Genomic DNA, 18,181 nt, shown 5'->3' with positions numbered 1-18,181 from the left:
CGTCACCTCAGAAGGCATCTCACTAATGTGTAACATTAGAGTGGTTCATATTTTTTTTTAAATTTTATGTTTCTTCACGCACACCCTATAATTTTTTCCCTTTTGTTTTAAGAACAATTTTAAGATCTATTTTGTTGAAACTGCAGATGACGAACCCATGCTGCAGTGGCTGAGAAGCTACACCTGGTCACTGCATGTTGTTTATTATTGCGTATGCTTGTGCTCGACTATCACGCTCCAGAATGAATTTTTCACTCTACAGCAGAGTGTGCACTGATACTAAACTTTATGGCATATTGAAACTGCTCGACTGAGATTAAAACTTGAGATCTTTGCCATTTGCGGGTGTGTCCTCCACCAACTGAGCTACCTTAGCATTACTCAGGACCCATCCTCACAGCTTTACTTCCACCAGTGACTCATCTACTGCCTGCCAAACAGTGCAGAAGCTCTTCTGTGAGTCTCTAAGGACCAGTACTCCTGGAAGAAAGGATATTACCAATATTCTGATTATGAAAAAACTAAACTGAAAAGAAAATTGTGGTAGTACTAGTATTGATTCATGCTTCAGTCACATATTTTGTATGTCCTGTTACATTACATAACATTACATTTAAATATCTCCCATTTAAATATATATAACCATATTTGCACAATAAATGTATGTAAGGTGATTTTAGTTTTATATTCCAATATAAAATACACACATTTAAGTCTGTTGTGGTGTGGGTTACTGTTGATTAACTGTAATGAAATATGGCACATTATCGAAACATCCCAAAGCAAAAGGAAAAAAAAGGGGTGCCATTCTAACCACTTGACACTTTTATGTAACCAACATGTAAGGACCATACTAATGATAGCAGTCTAGCACACACGTAAGTAGTAATAAAGTGATATAGCTTCTCAGCAACTGCAATTTAAACAAAATTGGTCCTAAAATTCTTCTTAAGAAACACAAAATTCGAATAAATCAGTACCACACAAGTGTAACATCACCTCTAGGCATATTTACTGATAACAGCAACTCCTATTGGCTGTGAAACTGATTTTCATTGGTAAGTTGTTGACATTTGAACCTGTTACTTGTCTGTTGGGCTCTTTTCATGTCGACTGTTCGTACACTGTGTTACATGGTTTTGATTGGAAACTATTCCTTGTAAACAAGTTGGACAGTCTCCATTGATACCACAGATTGGACGAGTTCATTTGCACTGCAGTTGTGGGCATGTTCAAACACATTTCCTGTCTAACTTTCAAATCTCCTCATTAACCATTATTGCACTGATTCCATACAACAGACTTCACTGCCACAAGTTGTGTCAGCAGAAGAGGGTCACCATTTACGATCCTCAAAAGTGCCCAGTATGCTCTTTCAGGGGAATGACTATTATTTTGTCCTGTGAGCTTATGAAAACATTAATATCTAGGCTGTAAATGAAGCTAGCAACACAGATGCAACCTGTTTCCTAATACTTTATCATAAGTGCATGTGCCATTTGAGTAGTAGTAAGAAACTGTTGACATTCTAGGAGAAAGAATAAGTAAAGTATCTGCTGTAAAGAAAACAAATCTATAACTATTTTAAGATTGTTCTTGAATAATAAAATATGGGGTTGTGCATGAATTTTGCTTGTAGTTGCTATTTAGCCTCATGAAATTTCCTGTGACTGTATGGAAATATTTGTACTTGTAGTGGTGGCCGGCCTGCATTTGGACTACCACCTCAGCCATTCCTTCCAGGGCTCCACCGCTCTGCCCCAGCAGGAGCACCCAGCTCTGGTATGGGGAACATGGCCCAGGGCTCTGTACACCAGGTCAGTAAATTTAGTATGTTAGTTGTGTTTGCAGAAATATTCCTTGTATATATTTGTGTGCTGGAGAAAATGAAACTGGCCTGGAAAAAACAGTGAAGTGGAATTGAGCCTTGTTAATGAAGGAGACCTGCCTCTTAACAGAAACAGTGATTTCGATGCACCAATCAGTTGTTCACCTGTCTGCGCACGAGCATCTCCTGCATGTACTGTCCCATGTATTTCAGTACATCATTATGTTTCAGTGAGTGAAAGGATCAGATGTGTTAAGTGATGAGTTGAATGCTACACAAAATGAAGCTCACAATAAAACAGCATGTGTTCATTGTTGAGTGTTAAACGAATAAAAACCATTACTAACAAACAAAAAAGAGTTTAAAGTCCAGAAAATAATGTTAGTGATGTGTACTCCCATGACCAGCTAAATAATTTATGCATATTGAAGTCTGTAACACAAGAACACTTCGTATACATTAAAGTGAAACCATCAGATTACTCACATAACTAGTCACGATTGCACGATGTGTTGGTGAAGAGAGGACAATCAGCAGCAGCAGTGCAATCTCCTGGCCACCTCAATCATCTGATCTATCTCCCTGTGATTTTTACCTGTGGAGGAAAATGGATCACACCCTGGAAAAGCTACATCAGAATGCTGAAAACACTATTGATGCCAGCCCTCAGGCAGAGCTGCTACTTGAGTCTACCAGTTTGATAAATGAAACTTGGTTCTGCATTGATGTCAATTGTGGTCATCTCTAGCACCTTCTGTGTTGTTCATTGAGAGTCACTACTGCATCAGCCTTATTATAAACATTTTCTGTGTTAGTTTTATTTACGTGTGTGTGTGTGTGTGTGTGTGTGTGTGTGTGTGTGTGTGTGTGTTAGGATTAGAAAGATAAATGTAAGGCAGATTCATTCATAATGTGCATTGGAATAAGTCTAGCACAGACATAATGGGACACGTGAGACTTGTCTTCTGAATTAGGTTATGTTAGTCACAACAAATATGTTTATGCCAGCCTTTTAACTGTTGTAATCTGTCCCAGTTTAGTTAACATCTGAAAATCTTCCATGTTCAGTACTCTCCAGCTTCTATGTACAGGGTGACCCAAAACTAACATTTGAAAATTCAGTACTTCACAGAATAATGTAGGTAGAGAGGTAAAAATTGACACACATCCTTGAAATAACTTGGAGTTTTATTGACACCATAAAAATTGCACAAATTAACCAACAGATGTGCTTCAAATGGTACAGAAGCAGTAATTAGCATAACAATTGAAATTTTAGCAAAGATTATGTTCTTAATAACAAAAACTCAGCACGTTAGTCATCATTGATCAACAATACCTCTAGTTCAGGGACCACGTTGTGAACTGCACTATACAGCATATCAGTAGGTGTGGTGAGAAACTGCCGTTAGATGTTGTCTTTTAGTAGCCCCAATGAGGTCAGATGATCACGATTGACTTGAGACTTCAGGTTACCTCACAACCAGTGAGCACATGTATTGAAGCCAGGGAACTTGGAGAGGGCAAGCATGATGGAACTGGTGGCTCAGCACACGGTCCTCACCAAACAATGTGCACAAGAGATCTTTCACATTTTAGCAGTACGGCATGGAGCACCATCCCGCATAAAATTTGTATGTTCCAGCAAGAGTTCATCAACCATTCTACGGATGATGCAATTCTGTAACATATTGGCATGCTTTGCACCCATTATCATGACAACAGTTTGGAAAGTAGCGCCTCACATTTCCTTAAAGAAAATGGATCCAATCAGATTTGATGCAATAAATCTACGCCACACCATGACTTTCTCATCCTGCAATGAGGCATCCATGACTTCCAGGATTTTTGGTAGTCCAAATTCTGCAGTTCTGTGTGTTGACATACCCTTCGAGTGTGAAATGGGCTTTGGCGATCAACATCATCATGCTAGTAAACCTTCAGTAACAGTGTCTTTTCTGATAAATTAAACATTCTGTGATAACTGGCACATTTGACCACCCCTGTCACAGCTCATTTTATACATGATCTTATGTGGTAAAACTGATGAGTTGTCCTCCAGCACCATCTGTTGCCCAATTTTTGCACTTGTTTTTGGTTTCAATAAAACACCATGTCATTTCAGGCACATGTGTCAAATTTTACCTCTCTACCTGCCCTATTCTGTGAATTAGAGTATTTTCAAATGTTAGTGAACTTTTTGTGTCACCCTGTATTTTCTAAAGGATGTTTAGTTGTACACCATGAGCTGCACTTCAAAAGTGTTTATTTGGCAGACTGGTATTTGGCATTGGATCTGACACAGAACAAACAAACAAATTCTGAGGATAACACAACACTACTTTGTATACACTAAAGTAGGAACATAAGAATGCTTACATACTGTGCACATATCATGATGTGTCTGTCAATGACGTAGATGGGCACAGAATGTAAATAGTCTTATGCATCTACTTTAGTGGGTACAAAATGTTCTGTGTTGTTGACATCAATATGTATAAATCTGTTTGTTTATCCTCTGTATCAGATGCCACTGATGAGCTATATGCCCGAATGTCAAGTCTACCAAATAAGTTCTTTGGAAGTGCAGCTCATAGTGTGTGACAAGATGTTCTTTTATGAAATTATTGAAAATACTGATGTTGCTCAACACCCCCTCTCCCTCGCACCCCAAACACACTCGTTAATTAAAAATTTTCACTATATGCTAATTTTTCATATGTAGATGTTACTTTGTTTCTGAAAAAGATTTAGGTTCAGAAGGGGACTGTCAGTTAGTAAATAAGTTGTGCAAAGGCTGACTCCTCTAATCAAATTTGCAAGAAGATAAAGGTTTATTATCTGTTGGTATTGTATATTATAGTAGGAAGGGGGAGGGGGATTGGAGATCCAATGGTGGTGTTGGTACAACTATCCGTAACAAACTTAATGTGTTCTGTTTTGTATGCACCACAGCTTGTGGCTTAGTTGGCTCGTAATGTTAGACATTTTAGTGTGTTACTGGTATAAAAGCCAAAGCTCTGCTGCAGCGTTACCTTTTGCCTGCTGCACTGGGCCCCCTCTTCAGAAGTGGCTTTGTGACTGTCCACCACCCTGCGAGGGTCAGGAGGCCTGTGTTTGCCCTGCCTCCGACACCACTTACGTTTGCAAACGAGTCTGAGGTAAAAGGGAGACTGCCAGTTGTTTGTGAGAACCCTGGCACACCGTAGACGGTTGTGTAGTATTTCCCCAGTAGATCCAGCACTATGTATGAGTATAAAGTAGTTAGATATTGAATTTCCGAACAATATATGACACTAACTGCTTCCTGTAAGTGTATTGATCTTTGATGGACAGGGATACTTGGGTCGGCTTCAGAAATTATTTTATAAATGAAAGTAACTGATGTTATATTATGAGATTATACTGCTAACAGATTACCGACAGTAACTTTATTAAACTGGAAACCCCACCAGAACCTGAATTTCAACATTTTCTTTTAGCCCAAAGATACTGTTTCGATGAAGTTAGTAAATGCGGTCAAGGTGTGCACGGAGGAGACAATAGCCAGTCAAATACCAAGGGGAGTTATCCAAGGAATTCCATATCGGAACAGGTGTGACACAAGGTGATGTTATTTCACCACTGTTATTTAATCTGGTCCTAGAGAAAGCAATCCGAGAGATGAAAAGAGAGAACAAAGGGGTGACACTAAATGGTACGAGAGATTTACTGGGTTATGCAAACGACATTGCAGTTCTAGCAGAATTGGAGGAAGAGTTGGCAGAAACTGTAGATGACCTAGTGCAAAATGCAAGTAAGATAGGGTTCTGGATTAATGCAGAAAAGACAGAAGTAATGGAGGTATCGAGAGATGCCCCTAATGACGTCCCACGTAAATGTAAATGTCGAGTGACTAGGGCCTCCCGTCGGGTAGACCGTTCACCAGGTGCAAGTCTTTTGATATACAATGCCACTTCGGTGACTTGCGCGTCAATAGGATGAAAATGACGATGATTAGGACAACACAACACTCAGTTCCTGAGCAGAGAAAATCTCCGAACCAGCCGGGAATCGAACCCGGGCCCTTAGGACTGACATTCTGTCGTGCTGACTACTCGGCTACTGGAGGGGTGGACTTTGACATCCCATTGCAGGTAGGGATATGAAATTTGCTGAAGTGGAAAATTTTAAATACCTTGGTACATGGTTCAACAGGCAAAATAATTTCAAATGGGAAATAAACCAACGTATTGTGAATGGGTTTAAAACTTATTTCAGTCTAAAGTAGATAATGTCATCCAAGAATCTGTCAATTATGACCAGATTTAAAGCATACAATACAATACCGTGATACTGCCAATATTGTTGTATGGGACAAAGACCCTAAGCACAACAAAGAAGGATGAAGAAAGCTTCTCGGTCTTTGAAAGAAAAATTACAAGAAAACTCTTTGGACCTGTCCGGGAAGAGAGCTTGTGGAGATATAGGAAAAACCAAGAATCGTATGAGCTGATGAGCCAGCTGAACATTGTTCAAAAACTGAAAGTGCGGAGAGTAAGCTTGGCAGGACACATTGCTAGGAGACTTGACACCTCTCGGGCAAAAGATGTACTTATGGGAGGACCTGATGGTACCTGTCCAATTGGAAGACCTAGCAAGCAATGGGAGTATGAGCTACATCGTGAGGTCGGCACATGATCTACAGGGTCCTTGATTGCCGATGTGGTGGTGGTAGGAAGCAAACTGTTTAGTAGGAAAAATACTAAGTTACTATCTTGAAAGTGAAACCCGAGATGGATACCTTAGGATTCAGATCAGCAGCAAAGGACATAGTGGATGAAACATTATTATGTTAATCTTATCAAAATCCTTCCAAGTGTATTGAGATGTCATACAGTACTTAAAATACTATAGTACTAAAATAAGATATTTCAGCCATACTGCAGCCGTCTTGCTCAGCTTGTAGGCGCATTTAAAGTGGGGAGGGGAAGGGACATGAGAGCTTACTTGTTGAAGATTTCTAGCAGGTGCCCAGATGAAATATTGGACATAATGGAAAACATTGACTGCATCCTCAAAACATCAAGAATTCAGTATGTCAGGAAAATCTCAAGATGCTGTATGGCTGTTGTTTGGCTGCTTTGGAAGTTAGGTTGTCCCTGTTATTTTGCTGGCTTCACAAGCAACCCATGTGGACTGATGTAATTCCACAACCAAGCAGGAAAACATGGACCCACAACTCCCTCACCAATTCTCAGTGGGCTGTGAACTACCAGTAAGCTATGTAACACAAAAATATTTTGACATATGTCCCCTCCCTCTCTCCCAGAATTGAACAGTGGTATTTTAGATCCAGTAACTTCTATATAAATTTGACACTGGTGGTCTTAGACACTGATAGAACTTAGAGAGAATAAAGCATTAATTCCCAGCTAAATCAGTCTATTACCAGAGGAAGGCCAATGCAACATGACCAAGATGGCCTTTATTTAGTATTTTATAATTTTCTATTAAATATAAGATCACACAACAGTAGATCCAAAAGGATTTTAATGAGTTTGATACCAGCCATGGTAGCCTCTGTATTATTTTATTCCCTTGTCACAATGGTTAATGGAGGTCTGTATTATTTTGTAAAAACAAAAATGCCCATTATAATTAATAAGATAATCTGTAATTTTAGTTTAGTAGTTTAACTGACAGTTCCCCTAAGATGTGGCTCACACCATCATGAAAAAAATTTCAGCCCATGTTTGACACCTTATTGTGTGTTCATGTGGCTAGTGCTAACTGCCTTACTTAAAAACTTAACTTGTACGTAGCAAAATAATTTGGGCACTTTTGTGTGCTAAGAATCCCGTGGTCTGCAGTAGCACAATTTCATTTTAAACTCTTAGCCTAATAATCAACTTCACATTATTGAAAATGGTTGCAGGTGTCACAAGTGTTTGTGAATTTTTGTAACAAGTTGGCATGAAGTTATTGACTAAATTGTGCAGTGTCCTATATTTCATCAGTCAGACATTAGCAATATGTACTTTTATCTTGGAATACTGCACCCATAGTGGGTTAGACAGAAACATGTCAAATCACGAAGGAATAGGTTTTAATCTACAACTGTAGTAATTGTAGAAATATGAGCTTTCACTTCATGATCCCCTTTCAGGAATAGAGGTGTCATATAAAGTAAATGTATATTATTAACCTATCTCATGTATAATATTTTAAAGTAAAATATTAATGCGCAGTTTTTCTAGTTTAAATGTGATCACTTGGTACACAGCAGTATGCAGTGTGGCTTGTAGCTTCTGAAAGTAAGTGCATATAGTATAAGCTTACGATCTTATCATTAGTGAAATAAACTGGGTCTCATTTTGCATTAACTATTCCATCCATTTCTGTGTGCTCCAGTGCTTAGTCACAGCTGATACCATACATCTCCAAGCAAAGAACCACTTTCTGTTTGTGTGTGTTTGTCAGGCGGGTCCTCCCCCCCCCCCCCCCCCTCCCCCGCCTCTCTGCCCCCACCCCTCCTAATGATTTGAAAACTAAGAGTGTGTGAAGTGTATGTGCAAACTTCCGACTTCTCTTATACGGGTGTACTTATGTGGTGTACACAGCCAATCTTCTTCTCTGGATAGCCAGCATCTGGAATCTTTATAAACGTCTCCTCTGAAGAATGATGCTAGTTGCAGGAACCTTGAAGACTCTCTCTCTACTTGCAAAATAATTAGGTACTCGAAGAATACTTTTCAACCACTATCGGTATATTTGAGCTTCATAAAGAACAAAATTCACACGTGGCATACAAAAAATTGGACTTCTTGTAAGCCACTTGTATCGTCTCACATTAGAAACAGATTTGAGCAAATTTTAGAAAAGAGTTGGCTTAACAACCATAACTATATTGCAAACAAATCGTAAAATACATCTTCCCTCCATTGACTCCAAGATGAGAGTTTCTTCAGAATTCCAAATCTCAAAAGTTCATGTTATTTATAACAATGGTCACTGATATGATTAATACAGAATAACCTAGAAGTTCCATAGTTCTTCCTTGTTCTTTCACTATGACTTCCATGGATCGACCGGCAGGTACTTGTCAGCGCAGTTCGACCGCCGTGTCTACAGTCTTCTCACGACAAACTTCAAACACACATGCTGCGATGCACAGTAGGTAGGATTCTATCATACCACTCGCAATTCTAAAATATCAAGTGTTCGAGATGGTAGAAGGCCGAGTGGTTCTAGAATTTACGCCGAAATTCTCAAAACGTGTTGCAGCATACCTGGGTTTGTGCTCACTCTGGCATAAATGTAAAGCATTCAAACTGACATCCAGCAACTAACGCACACCATTCCTGGAAACAGCATTCACAGAGGGGTTGTAGTCTAACTGATGCAACACATTTTTGAACAGTAAACAGCTGGGACCTAACATTGAAATTAATGTCACTAATTCTTCTTAAATTTCAGGGTCTGTCATTCTACAAAGATGAAAAGTGCTCTTCAAGAACTGAAGCTACATTGACCAAGAAAGTGGTTTATCAACAATATTAGGGAAAGGATAGAGCCTTACTCACCATAAAGATGACCTGTTGCGTTGCAGACAGACGTAACAAAAAGACTGTTACACAGTTACGCATTACAGTTTTGACCAAAACCTCCTTCAGCAACAGAGCTGCTGGTAGTAGTGGTAGTGGTTTTGTGTGTGTGTGTGTGTGTGTGTGTGTGTGTGTGTGTGTGGTGAGTAGCAATCTATCCTTTTCCAAATACTGTTGGTATATCAACCTAGAGTTTCCATTGTTCAAGAAAGTGGTTGTTCTATAACAAGGGAGAAACCTGGGATAATATTTACAGATTCCCTGACTAATTGGAAGGATGCATCTGGAATAGTTACTTTGTCAAGGCTATGCCCCCTAACACAAATGTAACAAATTTCTTGGAATTTCATGATAAGACAAACAAATATACACTGTTGTAGGTGGGGCAACTAACAGGAACACAGTATGACAGATTTGAATGCTGTACTTCACATCACACATAAGCATGGTGCAAGTTTTCATCATAGTCACCAAGCCTCTGTAAATGATGATTGGAGTATTTTATCTATAATTCAATTCCTTGTTGACTGAAATCTGATCCTTGGATCAGAGGGCCATTTGAGAACCACTGCTTGAGCATCCTCATCACTGGAAAATCTGTTTGCTCTCCAGATGTTGTTGCAGCTTGCAGAAAAGATTGAAATCGCATGGTGCAAGGTCCTCCTTCCTTCAGCTTCAGCTGTGTCTGTGGCCTTTGTCAAATTGTTGGGACTATTTCACTGTGGCAGGACACAGCATTGCGTTTGTTCAATACCATCAGAATTTCATGGTGAACCAGTGTGCAATTTAGATGTTTTTTCCACAAGTATCATACTGTCCCACATACTTCATCTTTGGAGTATGTTTCCAGTTGCTGCAACGATTTTACTTGTTCATTATGATGCACTATTATCCATACTGCAGCAAAACTGTGTCTGCAAGATGGATTACTATAGTCATACAAGTCTATGTGTGGGACGACACATGTAACTTACTTTCTGAAGTTCTTGCTTATAATATGTCATCATTAGTTAATGCTGTTGCTGCACATATATGGACTGTTTAATGATCACATTAGAGTTCTTTGACAATGTATAAAAAATGCACCGTAGAAATTCAGAATTGCATTAGAAGTAAAATAAACTATTAAGAAGATAAAATATGGTTCAGCATGACTAAAGTTTGGACACAAGCAAATAATTTGTAGGCCATTATTACACATGAGTAGCTGCATGCAGAAAATGCAAGTTTTAACATAATTAATAGTTGTCAAATGAAATCACTCTTCTTTTGGCTGTTAGAACATTATATATTGGTGTTGCGATTTTAATATGTAATTTTCTTGTATTTTGGGTTGCTGTAACCCAGTGAACAATATCAAGATGTGATATGCTGTGTAAGAGGAGTTGCATGTGGTGGTGTGAATTTATCTACTGCTCCGTACACCATACACATTAGGAAATGGTCAAATAATGATATAAACACCGAAGTTTAAATTTCATGTAGCAGACATTGTAAATGGATCACAACAAGCCCACTTTGCTAGCACCAGCTGTCTGTGCAGCCAGTATATTTTGAGAAATGGCAAGATGATAAACAAAAAAATGCAAATATTGGGATTGTTAATACCTGTTGGATAATTCCTATATAAGGTTGATGAAAGAGATGAAGATAGCAATAAGTATTATGCAGAATGAGATTTTCACTCTGCAGCAGAGTGTGCGCTGATATGAAACTTCCTGGCAGATTAAAACTGTGTGCCCGACCGAGACTCGAACTCGGGACCTTTGCCTTTTGCGGGCAAGTGCTCTACCAACTGAGCTACCGAAGCACGACTGACGCCCGGTACTCACAGCTTTACTTCTGCCAGTACCTCGTCTCCTACCTTCCAAACTTTACAGAAGCTCTCCTGCGAACCTTGCAGAACTAGCACTCCTGAAAGAAAGGATATTGCGGAGACATGGCTTAGCCACAGCCTGGGGGATGTTTAGTGACTGTACTCATAATTTCAGAGTTAATACTTTGTTTTGGACCACTGACAGTGAAGGGTCATAAGAGACACACACAGTGTTGACAAGGTTAGCTTTTTGGATCGTTTACCATGTCTGCTACATGAAATTTAAACTTCGATATTTATGTCGTTACTTCATCAGTTTTCTAATGTGCGTAGTATCCAGAACAGCAGATGAATTCACACTACAACATTCAACCACTGTTACACAGCATGTCACTGCTTTATATCACTGAGTGGGTTACAACAGCCACACAGTATACGAACATCACAAAATGTCAAAATCACAATCCCAATAAATAATATTATAACAGCCAAAAACGGTATGATTTCATTTAAAAATTTCACGAACGATGTGGACCCAGTCTATTCAAATTTTAACTTAATAATTAAAGCTTTTTCTTTTGCTTCACATCTTATATTAGTTTCCTTAGTTAAAGCTGCATACTTCCTTGTTGCTAAATAATATGTGCTATAATGCCAACTTTTAAGCACTGGGTAGGTCATATCCTTGCTCTTTCTCGTGGACTATGATCTAAGTGTTTCATATATCACTTGGGTGTTTCAGAAACCAGTCAGCAGTGTAGCACCAACGTCAGTGCAGCATCAGAAGCCATCTCCAATTTATCAGACTTCGTCAACAAAGATACAGCCGGTGCAGCCGCAAACGATCAGCTCTACAGCTCCCCAGGTACATTTATCCTGTGTGTGGTGCCATTCACAGAAGACTAGAGAAATGAGGCATTTTACATGATAAGAAGTTACTCCTGTGTTGCTTGATGGTAGTACAGGTTACATCAGAGATGATTTCAATTTATTGTTATAAGATTTTTATTAGAGGAAATGGGTCAAAGAAGAGACTGGATAGGAAAAGATATTTTATGAAGAGAATTAAGAGTTGAATATGTAACACTAATGTCAAAGAATACAAGAGAAAATCTTGATGCAATAAAATAAAATAAATTTCGACAATACATACGGCTGTTGGTAAATTATTGCATCAGGTAGTTCATGCCGGCCATTGTCCCACGATCCATAATGGATCAACAAAGATTAAACAAGAGAAAATGGCTTGAACGCCATTAAAGAATAGAAGACTTCACAGTAGAAGGGCTTACCATCATAACCCAGTTGGCAAAATATAATGTGGCTGAGCAAAGAAGAAACGGTGAGGAATTCTTTGAAATCAGAAGAGGCAAAACCATGAGTTGTGAAATGAAAAATGGAAATACATTTGTATGTGTGCCCATCTTCCACAGCAGCTGTTAACATCTGTTGTTATAGGTTATCTGTCTTGAGCTGACTGCAGTGTAATTAAAGAGAGTTACACCAAACGCTTTTCACTTTTATTTACAAAGCATCTTCTGTGGTATTCTGTAAACTGGATACACATGTTTGTCCATTTATTTTTTGATTCTTTTAGGTTAAAAACAGCATTTTCTTTATGAAGTTGGACTGCAAGCTACTTATGGTGTTTCTTTACATAATCTGCACCTTCCCCTCTTGCTAGCAGTGGTTGGTGTTGACAGGGTTCATTTCACATCTGTAGTTTTTGGCATTTTGCTGAAACAATACAGATTTTATTACAATGACAAAACTTTGAAAGAAACTACAGAAACACAACACCATAATCACAAAGGCAGATAAAGGAAAAACAGTGTTTCTCATGGATAAAGAGCAATACATCAGTAAGACACAAGAGTTCGAAATTAAAATCATATCCAACAGACAGATTCCAAATGAAGCTGAGAAACACTCTAAAAGACATTAAACATAAAATAGAAAACAATGAAAAAGGAAAAATGATACAAACAAATTCCAATGCACCTTCCCTCCGATGCCAACCAGATACACAAAAAAGATCTCCCTGTCAGAGCTATTGTGAATTATAGAAATGCTCCAACTTACCCACTTGCAAGATACACACTGAAATTCTGATCAGAAAACTACAAATTACAAGAAGACAGGACTATAAGAAACACCACACAATTGATTCAGTACGTAAAAGGCATAAAAGTTCCAGACACAGCCACCCTCCTGTCATTTGATGTAGAGACTATGTATTCCAATATGCCAATAACTGAAACAATAAACATTATAGAACAAAATCTTAAGAGACACAGTACACTTCCACATGAATGCATCAAAGAAATAGTCAGGCTTTTAGAGCTAATAACAAAACAGAATTATTGTCATTTCAATAATGAATTCTACTTACAAAGTGAAGGATTACCAATGGGATCTCCAGTGTCTGGAACCATAACGAACATATTTATGAACCATGTAGAACATATTATATTTAACAAAATAGTGCCAAATAGGTACAACATCCTATACTGGATTAGATGTATGGATGATATCTTGTACCTGATAATGAACCAAACAATAAAATTGACCAGTTACACACAGACATAAATTCTGTTCATGATAAGATACATTTTACAATAGAGAAAGAGCAAAATAGACAGTTAAATTTCTTGGACATCACGATAAAGATTCCAAACAGCCAACACACGTTTGCCATATACCGAAGACTGACAACAACAGACACATTTATGCATGAGACATCACAACACTCTAATTCTCAAAAGCAGACAGCACTTGCATACATGCTCCACAGACTAAACCCCTTATCATTAGATACAGACAGTTACAAAAAGGAATGAATACTATAATACAAATAGCTACAAACAGTGGATACAAATAGAATTTAAATAAAGAAACAGGAAAGAACACATACCCAACTGTCATCAACACATGGACAAAATCGCACACAAACAAATACACAAAATACAGGGATAGAAACAACACAAGGTGTGAAAGAAACAAAGTAAAAGGTGGTACACAATGACATACAACCACAAATTCACACACAGAATATCCAATATTTTCAAAAAACAAGGCATAAAAATAGCACACAAAACCAACTCAATTCAGAAATACTTTCCAAAAACAATAGGAAAAACTGATTTGTATCAGAAATAAGGAATATACCAACTGAAATAGAATACATGAGATGCAAGATACATAGGTCAAACCAAGAGGACACTTGACACCAATGCAACAATGAACATGTAAGAGCATGGAGGTATAGGACAAATCATTCAACTTTTGCAGAACACTTACATCAACACTAACATAAAACTACAACCAGAGACACAGACATGGAAATCATAAGAACATGAACAACAACAAACACCTCCTCACCTTACAAGAAAACTACCACATCCAGAAAACCATAACAGAAAAGAAACAACTCATAAATGATCAGATCAACTTGGCAAACCACACACTCTTCAAACTGGTTGACCACGTAATAGAACATTAAAAGTACAAAAAGTATAACCACAGGCTCTATTTGCCACTACCAGATTTGTCCCATAATCACTGTACAGGCCATCCCTGTCGCTTCCCCCCCCCCCCCCCCCCTCCCTCCCCCCTTGTCACTCTATCTACATACAAGACAATTTCTCTCTCTCTCTCTCTCTCTCTCTCTCTCTCTCTCTCTCTCTCTCTCTCTCTCTCTCTCTCTCTCTCTACATCTACATCTATACTCCGCGAGCCACCTTACGGTGTGTGGCGGAGGGTACTTATTGTACCACTATCTGATCCCCCCTTCCCTGTTCCATTCACGAATTGTGCGTGGGAAGAACGACTGCTTGTAAGTCTCCGTATTTGCTCTAATTTCTCGGATCTTTTCGTTGTGATCATTACGCGAGATATATGTGGGCGGTAGTAATATGTTGCCCATCTCTTCCCGGAATGTGCTCTCTCGTAATTTCGATAATAAACCTCTCCGTATTGTGTAACGCCTTTCTTGAAGTGTCCGCCACTGGAGCTTGTTCAGCATCTCCGTAACGCTCTCGCGCTGACTAAATGTCCCCATGACGAATCGCGCTGCTTTTCGCTGGATCATGTCTATCTCTTCTATTAATCCAACCTGGTAAGGGTCCCATACTGATGAGCAATACTCAAGAATCGGACGAACAAGCGTTTTGTAAGCTACTTCTTTCGTCGATGAGTCACATTTTCTTAGAATTCTTCCTATGAATCTCAACCTGGCGCCTGCTTTTCCCACTATTTGCTTTATGTGATCATTCCACTTCAGATCGCTCCGGATAGTAACTCCTAAGTATTTCACGGTCGTTACCGCTTCCAATGATTTACCACCTATGGCATAATTGTACTGGAATGGATTTCTGCCCCTATGTATGCGCATTATATTACATTTATCTACGTTTAGGGAAAGCTGCCAGCTGTCGCACCATGCATTAATCCTCTGCAGGTCCTCCTGGAGTACGTACGAGTCTTCTGATGTTGCTACTTTCTTGTAGACAACCGTGTCATCTGCAAATAGCCTCACGGAGCTACCGATGTTGTCAACTAAGTCATTTATGTATATTGTAAACAATAAAGGTCCTATCACGCTTCCCTGCGGTACTCCCGAAATTACCTCTACATCTGCAGATTTTGAACCGTTAAGAATGACATGTTGTGTTCTTTCTTCTAGGAAATCCTGAATCCAATCACAAACCTGGTCCGATATTCCGTAAGCTCGTATTTTTTTCACTAAACGTAAGTGCGGAACCGTATCAAATGCCTTCCTGAAGTCCAGGAATACGGCATCAATCTGCTCGCCAGTGTCTACGGCACTGTGAATTTCTTGGGCAAATAGGGCGAGCTGAGTTTCACATGATCTCTGTTTGCGGAATCCATGTTGGTTATGATGAAGGAGATTTGTATTATCTAAGAACGTCATAATACGAGAACACAAAACATGTTCCATTATTCTACAACAGATTGACGTAAGCGAAATAGGCCTATAATTATTCGCATCTGATTTATGACCCTTCTTGAAAATGGGAACGACCTGCGCTTTCTTCCAGTCGCTAGGTACTTTACGTTCTTCCAGCGATCTACGATAAATTGCTGATAGAAAGGGGGCAAGTTCTTTAGCATAATCACTGTAGAATCTTAAGGGTATCTCGTCTGGTCCGGATGCTTTTCCGCTACTAAGTGATAGCAGTTGTTTTTCAATTCCGATATCGTTTATTTCAATATTTTCCATTTTGGCGTCCGTGCGACGGCTGAAGTCAGGGACCGTGTTACGATTTTCCGCAGTGAAACAGTTTCGGAACACTGAATTCAGTATTTCTGCCTTTCTTCGGTCGTCCTCTGTTTCGGTGCCATCGTGGTCAACGAGTGACTGAATAGGGGATTTAGATCCGCTTACCGATTTTACATATGACCAAAACTTTTTAGGGTTCTTGTTTAGATTGTTTGCCAATGTTTTATGTTCGAATTCGTTGAATGCTTCTCTCATTGCTCTCTTTACGCTCTTTTTCGCTTCGTTCAGCTTTTCCTTATCAGCTATGATTCGACTACTCTTAAACCTATGATGAAGCTTTCTTTGTTTCCGTAGTACCTTTCGTACATGATTGTTATACCACGGTGGATCTTTCCCCTCGCTTTGGACCTTAGTCGGTACGAACTTATCTAAGGCGTACTGGACGATGTTTCTGAATTTTTTCCATTTTTGTTCCACATCCTCTTCCTCAGAAATGAACGTTTGATCTTGGTCACTCAGATATTCTGCGATTTGTGCCCTATCACTCTTGTTAAGCAAATATATTTTCCTTCCTTTCTTGGCATTTCTTATTACACTTGTAGTCATTGATGCAACCACTGACTTATGATCACTGATACCCTCTTCTACATTCACGGAGTCGAAAAGTTCCGGTCTATTTGTTGCTATGAGGTCTAAAACGTTAGCTTCACGAGTTGGTTCTCTAACTATCTGCTCGAAGTAATTCTCGGACAAGGCAGTCAGGATAATGTCACAAGAGTCTCTGTCCCTGGCTCCAGTTCTGATTGTGTGACTATCCCATTCTATACCTGGTAGATTGAAGTCTCCCCCTATTACAATAGTATGATCACGAAACTTCTTCACGACATTCTGCAGGTTCTCTCTGAGGCGCTCAACTACTACGGTTGCTGATGCAGGTGGTCTATAGAAGCATCCGACTATCATATCTGACCCACCTTTGATACTTAACTTAACCCAGATTATTTCACATTCGCATTCGCTAATAACTTCACTGGATATTATTGAATTCTTTACTGCTATAAATACTCCTCCACCATTGGCGTTTATCCTATCCTTGCGGTATATATTCCATTCTGTGTCTAGGATTTCGTTACTGTTCACTTCCGGTTTTAACCAACTTTCCGTTCCTAATACTATATGCGCACTATTTCCTTCAATAAGAGATACTAATTCAGGAACCTTGCTCTGGATACTCCTGCAGTTTACCAATATTACGTTAACTTTTCCTGTTTTTGGTCTCTGAGGATGGACGTTCTTTATCAACGATGATAATGTCCTCTCTGGTAAGCCGTCAGGTATTTTATCGTTTCGCCCAAGGGGGGGGGGGGGGTCCCTCTAACCTAAAAAAACCCCCGTGTGCACGCCACACGTACTCTGCTACCCTAGTAGCTGCTTCCGGTGTGTAGTGCACGCCTGACCTGTCTAGGGGGGCCCTACAGTTCTCCACCCAATAACGGAGGTCGATGAATTTGCAACCATTATAGTCGCAGAGTCGTCTGAGCCTCTGGTTTAGATCCTCCACACGGCTCCAAACCAGAGGACCGCGATCGACTCTGGGCACTATGCTGCAGATATTAAGCTCAGCTTGCACTCCGCGTGCGATGCTGGTTGTCTTCACCAAATCAGCCAGCCGCCGGAAGGAACCATGGATGGCCTCAGAACCCAAGCGG

At 39.4% G+C, this 18,181-nt stretch overlaps 1 protein-coding gene and 1 non-coding gene across 2 annotated transcripts in view; one reads left to right on the top strand and one right to left on the bottom strand.

Annotated features, from left to right (window-relative positions):
• Positions 1–18,181, top strand: part of LOC124551046 (apoptosis-stimulating of p53 protein 2-like) — a 454,884-nt gene that overhangs the window by 388,544 nt on the left and 48,159 nt on the right. Inside the window, exons 10-11 of the mRNA XM_047125910.1 lie at positions 1,697–1,817; positions 11,973–12,095. Of these exons, the coding sequence (XP_046981866.1) occupies positions 1,697–1,817; positions 11,973–12,095 (244 nt within the window). The remainder of the gene's footprint in view (positions 1–1,696; positions 1,818–11,972; positions 12,096–18,181) is intronic.
• Trnal-caa lies at positions 11,151–11,225 on the bottom strand. The gene has a single exon. It is a non-coding gene; the product is annotated as a tRNA-Leu (tRNA).

The sequence above is a fragment of the Schistocerca americana genome, chromosome 9, assembly GCF_021461395.2.
Source record: "Schistocerca americana isolate TAMUIC-IGC-003095 chromosome 9, iqSchAmer2.1, whole genome shotgun sequence".
NCBI lineage: Eukaryota > Metazoa > Arthropoda > Insecta > Orthoptera > Acrididae > Schistocerca > Schistocerca americana.
The sequence above is the reverse complement of the archived record's forward strand: the minus strand, read 5'-3'. Positions and strand labels throughout refer to the sequence as shown.